Source organism: Impatiens glandulifera, chromosome 1 (assembly GCF_907164915.1).
Source record: "Impatiens glandulifera chromosome 1, dImpGla2.1, whole genome shotgun sequence".
Lineage (NCBI taxonomy): Eukaryota > Viridiplantae > Streptophyta > Magnoliopsida > Ericales > Balsaminaceae > Impatiens > Impatiens glandulifera.
Window position 1 is genome coordinate 123,249,152 of NC_061862.1, and position 7,761 is coordinate 123,256,912.

The 7,761-nt window shown below is 29.9% G+C and overlaps 1 protein-coding gene across 1 annotated transcript; it reads right to left on the bottom strand.

Moving 5' to 3' along the window:
- Positions 1-2,163: 2,163 nt before the first annotated feature.
- LOC124923364 (heat shock factor-binding protein-like) lies at positions 2,164-4,371 on the bottom strand. The gene is made up of 5 exons (XM_047463560.1): positions 4,224-4,371; positions 3,348-3,395; positions 3,153-3,176; positions 3,035-3,077; positions 2,164-2,503 (listed from the first exon to the last, which is right to left on the bottom strand). The coding sequence occupies exons 1-5, from the start codon at positions 4,224-4,226 to the stop codon at positions 2,379-2,381; spliced, it is 243 nt and encodes an 80-aa protein (XP_047319516.1). The 5' UTR covers positions 4,227-4,371; the 3' UTR covers positions 2,164-2,378.
- Between the last annotated feature and the right edge of the window lie 3,390 nt (positions 4,372-7,761).

The following is a 7,761-nucleotide window of genomic DNA, read 5'->3' on the forward strand; positions in this document are numbered from 1 at the left end:
AACTATACATTGAGAAGAAGATGATAACTAACATAGACGTAGCCACGAAAGCGTTGTTCAAGCATATATAGAAGGACATAGAGCACGTTGAGTATCCTCTACATTTAGAGAGCAAAGAAAGGAGGGCTTTGTGTCAATACGCTACCAACTACGTGATGTTAGACACATAAAGTTATATTGAAATTCCTTCGATGGCTAAAACATGTTATGTATCGATCAATCAAAAGCAACCAAGATCATGAATGAAGTTCACGCATACATGGGTGGACCATACATGAATTGCAGAACATGAAACAAGAATGCAAAGCTTATGACAAGAAGTTCATCAATGTAAAGTCTATGCTAATTTGAAACACACTCCAACATCCTTACTATATAACATGATGTCACTATGGTCATTCTCAAATTGGGGGATCGATATCATCGGGAAGACTTTCCTCACATTTCGAACGAACATGACTTCATCCTTGTAGTCACCGACTACTTCACTAAGTGGGTCAAAGAGCAATCTTACAAAGTCCTGAAGTCATCACACATTGCCAAGTTCATACGAACAATATCATCGCCCGATACGGAGTTCCTCAAGCCTTGATCTCAAACAACGATCGTCACTTTCAAGGAAAAGTGCTTAAAGTGTTAGATGAGTACCACATTGAGCATCACAAGTCATCACAATATCATCTTCAAACAAATGGTGTAGTAGAAGCGAACAAGAACGTCATCACAATCATCAAGAAGATGACTCAGGCGTACAAAGTTTGGAACGAAAAGCTGACATACGCCATATGGGGCTATCAAACTTCAACATGTAAAACCCCCTTCGCGTTGGTCTATGGATTGGATGTTGTACAACCAATCAAGATCAAATTTCCTACTCTAAGAGAGTCCTCAAAAGTCAAGTAATGGAAAAAGACTAGTGTAATTCTCGATACGATCAACTAGCATTGTTGGAAGACAATAGGTTAAATACAATATGTCATACTCAAGAGAATCAGAGTTGGATGGCTAGAGTGTCCAACAAGAAGGTGAGTCCTCGAAAAATTTAAAAAGGTGATCTAGTCCTAAAGAAGAATCTATGTATACTAGACACTAGAGGCAAATTTAATCCCGTGGAAATGACCCTACCTCGTCTAGAGTGTCTTTTCAGGTGGTGCCACACAATTGTCTACCTTAAATGGAGAAGTTCTGGAGAAGAACTTTCAGCATCATTCAACCTCGACATACTCAAACGATACTTCGTCTAAAGCATGTGTGATGAAAGTCATTCACATTTTCTAACCAAACTAGAAATTATTCTAAGTCTTCAAATAATTACTAACCAAAAAATCCTATGTCAATACAGGGGCAATTTTATTAAAATAAAAATGATCAAAACCAAAATATCAAAAACGATTTTTGTAACACTCACAATTTATGAACTATGTTCTAACATGAGGTCTCTTATTACGAGAGTACGTAGGCAGTCTATCACTAGATTCAGTTCCAATAAAATTTAAACATAAAACTCAATAAAAATAAAAAAATCAGAAACAAAAAAAATCTAACACACATGCTTGGAACTATGTTCGGACCTTATTTCTTTTTTTATGAGAATACGTAGGCAACTTGTCACAGGTTGGGTCCCAATTAAATAAAAACAACAAAACACTTGCGTCAACACTAGGGGCATTTTTATTAAAATAAAAATGATTTCAAAAAACAGAAACTTCAACGAGATTTCATCCACATTAGACATCGAACTAAACTGAACTACGGTCGGACATGATCTATCCTTTATGCGAATACATAGGTAGCCTATCACGGGCTCGATCCCAATAAATTTAAAAACAATAAAACTTATATGTTAATACTAGGGGCATTATTAGAATAAAAATGGTTCAAAATAAATAAACGAAACATGTTTTAGTCACGACTTCAAGGAAGGATGACGATCCTTAAACCCTCAAGTTCAAAAGTGCATAGTAGAAAAGTCGAAGCGTTAAATAAATTTTCAAGAAATGAGTAAGGATGTAGGAAAAACAATCCTTCCTATTGATTGTCTCTTGACGAACCATTGTCACCTTCGAGATTTGAGTAAAATGTTTTTCAAATAGGTCTTTTCCAATCCTTCAAAACTATTGAGAAATATATGAACTACTATCGCATCATCTTAAAGAGAACTAATAGTAAAATCCAATTTCAATGAATTAGCAACAATAGTTAGAACTCAGGAGGAGACAAACTCAAATCAAACAACAATCGAAAAGAAACTGTGAACAAGCTACACACTATATTTTAAAAGATAAACTGTAAACAATAATCAGAGAAAACAAAACCTGAAGAAATTCGAAAACAGATTTGCCACACATTTGCTTCCATAAGCTCTAAGGAATATCATCCTACTTGGCTTCATCGGACTTCCCAGATGGCGCCAGAGGAGAAGAGGAAGCCTCCGTTCCCATTTCTGCCCTTAAGTCATTGATACTCTGCTCCAACTCATTTATCCGGCCTCCCATATCATCTAGTGCACATAATTAAGGAAAAGTGCCCCAGTTGGAATATTTACAGCATATGCCATTATATGTTTTTGAATAAGTGGGATACTTTTCATTAATCCTCGATGTCAAAAAACACACATGTCTGGGGAAGAAAATCGAACCCAATAGGCACAAGTTCAGACAATGATTACCAAAAATTTCATTTTGCAGCAGGGAAATTATAAATCAGCCTACATCAGGTGTAAATATTAAATCAACCTAGAGGAAAGTGGCTATTATGACTGAGACTGTCCACATTGTTTGGTAAATCAGTGCACCAACATTTGCAGTAAGCAATTGCAACTTAGAAGTCTCAAATGCAAAAAATAAATTACTATTTATGATAGAATTTAGTAACTATATTTTATATAATGCACAATGAGAAAAGTAGTGGTCGGTATGCATGTCTGACAAAGTTATCAAGAATGATAATGAATGAAAACACATAGAATAGATCCTGTTATAACACAATTAACTTTCCAATAGCCAAAAACTTAACAGGTAAAAGAAAAGGATATTTTTTGTAACAATGGACTCAGACATGGTCTGGAACCTTGCTTGCTGCATAAAAAGAGTATTCAAATGAATAACAGCAATAAAATATATTTTTATGTATGATCTGAAGTCTGAACTTACCATTTGTTGTAGAAGATTTTGTACCTGAAAGTGAAAATGAACAATGAGAATTAGTATCAACATGGCAAAAATTTTTAAATAGTCTAGCTCTACTGAGCTGACATGTATCATATCTTAATCCCATGATGTTCTTCATACAAAATGAGACAGAATCAGATTGATTATTTTCTAGAGAAGTGATGAAATTCTACTTACAAAAGCAGTCATATCTGCAGTACTTTGCTTTGGATCATCTAGTCCATCCTGAAACTCAAATACAATCAAATAGAACCCATGTAACGTCACGAAAACCATAGCAGGTGCAAACATTGAGTGGAAGCATATTATACCATTGTTATACATTACATCTAAAGAGAAATACAAACCATGAAAGATCATAGAAGTGATAGGTTTCTTTCACATGGTCAAGTAGATCATCTTAGATTCTCTATAAATGGATCACTGAAAAGTTTGAAGTGTAAAGCTTTGTCACGCAGCTAGGCAGATGAGATGATTTAGGCACATTGTTGGCTTTCTGAGTAAACCCAAATGAAAATTGTGATTTTCAAGTACATTCATTGTTTCCTACTTGAAAAACAAATTGCTGTCTTCATTGAACAAACAAAAACATGTAAAACCTAGACAAAAACTTGTCTTCCCACATCAAAAGAATGGGATTCTGGTATGGGCTTATGATCTCCAACCATACAACTAATAGCTTTTGAATTGTGATTTGTTATAATCTGTTGTCAAAGCGCAAAGAGTGTCTACCGAAGAAGATCTTTCACTCAACCAATTCTTAGAACATCTACTCATACAGAACATTTTTTACATTAACAAGAAATTAAGCATGTCGTCAACTCATGAATTCCCTAATTGGTCATTAGCTTGTAGATTGCTTGAAAAATAAAGCAGATCCTTATATTACACCTTAATTCAATCAAAGTAAAGATTTCGGGGGAAAATAATATCAATTCTTATTCAAAAGAGAAGACGATGTAAATCTTTATCAAAACAACTTATAAACCCAAATCTGAATCGGCCACGCCCAAGAGGACAAGAAATTTCGTGAAATGAACAGACATATCTTACCATTCCGTCACTAGACTTTTGTCGCGAATCGGGCTGAGCAAACTCTATCTCTCTTCTTGCCCTAGTCTTTTCCGTGAAATTTACGAAATTTGAGGCTTCTCTGAAATTTCTTTTTCTCTTTTTTTTTTTTTTTTTTAGATTTAACGTTAGCACGCCACCATCATGATTAGTAAAATCCGTAACAAAGCAGATTACTAAATAGATAACGGATTAGTAAAAGTGAATAGATGTAATCCAAATTTTATCTGCGTTTGATTAGGGTTAATAATTAAAAGTGAATTATTTTATCAAATTTATTTTTTGATAATTTAAAAATAATAATAATAACAATAATTAATGATCATTATTATAAACTAGTATGAAACTCTACGTTGTACACGGGAAAAATATAAACTAAATTTTTTTAAAATATTTAATTTAATAAAAAAGAATATATTTATATGAGGAGAAAATATAATATATATATATATATAATTAGGGAAAAAATAGAAAAAATAATTATTATTAATTGTTTCATAATATAAGTAAATTGTATAAAAATAAATAATAAATAAATAATATATAAATAATTGTGGAAAAATTATGTAAGGAAAAATATATTTATATAAAATTAATTATGAAATATATACATGATGTGAGAAAAAAAAATAATTGATTAAAACTAAAAATAATAATAATACAATACAAACTAAAAGGCCTTGATTTAATTTAAACTATTGAAAACAAAATAAAAATTTAAGTTAACATAATATTAAACAAACATTCATAAAAAAAAATGTATAACTCTAGTATAATTTAAGATATCCTATATTATAATAATAGTTAATAATGTATACTAATAAAAAAACAACTTCCATAAAATGAAATTAAAAAATTGTAAAATAAATATAAAAAATAAAAATTAAATTTTTTTGTCTTTTTTGTCCTATCTCTTCAACAACTTTGTCTGTTGCTCATCCCTAATAAAATTTAATTAACATATAAAATATATTTCAAAAACTTAAATAAGACATTAAAATAGATAATAAAAAAAAACAATTTATTTGATCAAAAAAAATTGAAAAAGTACCTCTTTAACAGCTTTGTTTGAAATTGATGATCCTCCCTAATAAAATTTAATCAAATATATATAAACTTTTCAAATATCTAAATAAGACATTAAAATAGATTAAGAAAACAATTTATTTGATAAAAAAAATTGAAAAAGTACCTCTTTAACAATTTTGTTTGAAATTGATGCTCCTCCCTTAACAAAATTTAATTTAATATATAAAACACATTTCAAAGTTGAGCATAAAGATATCCAAATATATGTTTACCTGTTGAGTAATGAGTGATTGACTTGGATCAAACACTTTTATAATTGTAAAATTGTGTGATTTTTTCTTGAGGTTGTAATCAGTAATTTTAACTTGGAACACAAGTTTTCGCGATGACATTGATGATAACGGCAATGGTAAATCTTTGTCACAACTCGGATGTAATTGTAACAAATCTGAAACGGTTAGATTAACTAACTTATTTACAACTCTATCAAAAAGCACAAATAGTGCAGCTCCTGACTCGTCACCAACCTCAATCTCTAATTTATATCTAAAATAGATACAAAATAATTAATGAAAAAACAAAATAGTTATAATTAAATATATGAATATAGTTTGTTAATGATCAAAGAGACAAAAATAAACACCTTAGAGTAGGATTTTTTGTAACTTTAACACATGAGTTGCAAAAAAAAACATCGCCCTCGAGCGTTACTTTTCTGCGACAATCATCACAAGAGTAGTAAAACCAATCATTGTAGTTGCATACATTATTGATTGTCGCTTCAACGGTACGTATACATTCCTGTTAACCAATAAACCAGTAAGATAACTATAAAAATATTGAAATACCAATTTTACCAACTTTGCTTTCCTCATTTGATAATAGGTTGTATAATTCATCAATTGTGTGTCGATCTTTCATCATCTCATCTTGTAAAGACATCGAACTTTCAACAGTATCATCCATCAAACATACTTGAGATGGATGGACGGCAAATCTACAATTAGTTGAGTAAAGGTGGCACAAAAATAATAGTCATTAAAACAACAAATATTTAAACAAAGAGTATTGTTTAAAGAAAGACAATATCAACCTTTCTCGCATAGTCACCACCTCTGGCATCATTAGATTTTGAAAAACTTGTGTGGCCGTTGTTGAAGAAAGGACATGATGACCTATTGAAAGCACATAAAAATGGTTAACACAAACATATTAAGACATAAACATTTTTTTTTACAATTCATACCTTGGTATAACTTGACAAGAAAGTCGGTCACAACTATTACGATAGGATCTTGGTTGTAGATCCTTCAACAAATTCAAATTTTTCGGCTATGTTTCCCCATAAAGTTAGATTAATATCTTCTCCACTATAAAATAACACATAGAAAAGGTAAAAATTAAAATATTTTATAAATTAAAATATTTAATAGAGTAAAAACACAAAAGAACTCATTTAACTTATAGATTTATAAATGACCAACCTATCAAATTGAAGGTTTAAACCACGTTTTGCAACTGTGTTATATCCAGTTTTGCTAAAAGTCTTAGAGCCCAAACTGATAAGACGAGCTATAATAACTATAACATAAAAAATGAAAATGTAAGTTAAAAATTAAATGAAAGACAATAGTTAATCAAAACACTACCTGTTAGTTGTGAGCAATTGTCACTTCTAGAAATAACCTCCTTGTAATCAGAAAAATTAAATTTATATCTCGGAATATTTAGAATCTCAGAAAGTAGTTAAACAAAATTTTCAAAGAGTTTGGAACTGGTTTGTACTGAGCGTTTGATTTGACAACTCGAAAATTTTGAAATATGTACATGTTACCCTCTTTTAATAAGTTTCGATGTCTTGGAACAAATTGACGATCGGTGCTGACGTGAATAACCGCACCCTATAATTACATGTTAGTTTTCACTAACATACATTAATATATAACAAAATATTAAACACACTTACCTCCTTGTCTATTAATAAGAAATCAACACTTAGCAATTCATTATTTTTTTTTAGTATTTATTGCATCCCACATGTACATAACTCTTGCAACTAAATGTTTGTAGTTGTCATCCGTAGTCAAATCTAGAATTCCAATCCAATGGAGGCTTGTGTGTCCATTTTCTGATATTTTGATATGAATTGACATTATAATAGTTAGAAACTTTAAAAATATAAACATAAAAATAAAATTTAAAATAAAAAAAGTAAAAATAAAAAAACTTTAAAAATATTTATATGTAAATATAGATTGAATAATAATAAAAAATTAAATAATATAATATATTAAATATGATAATAAAGACAAATATTATAAAATAATGAGAAATAATAAATATAATATATTTTAAAAAATTCTTTTATGATTAAAAATAAATATCCTGTATTAGCTTTTAATAGATTCATCATCTTCTGTAAAAATAGTTATTTATTTTTATGAAAATTTAATATATTATGCAAAACATTTTTTATATAAAAACATTAAGA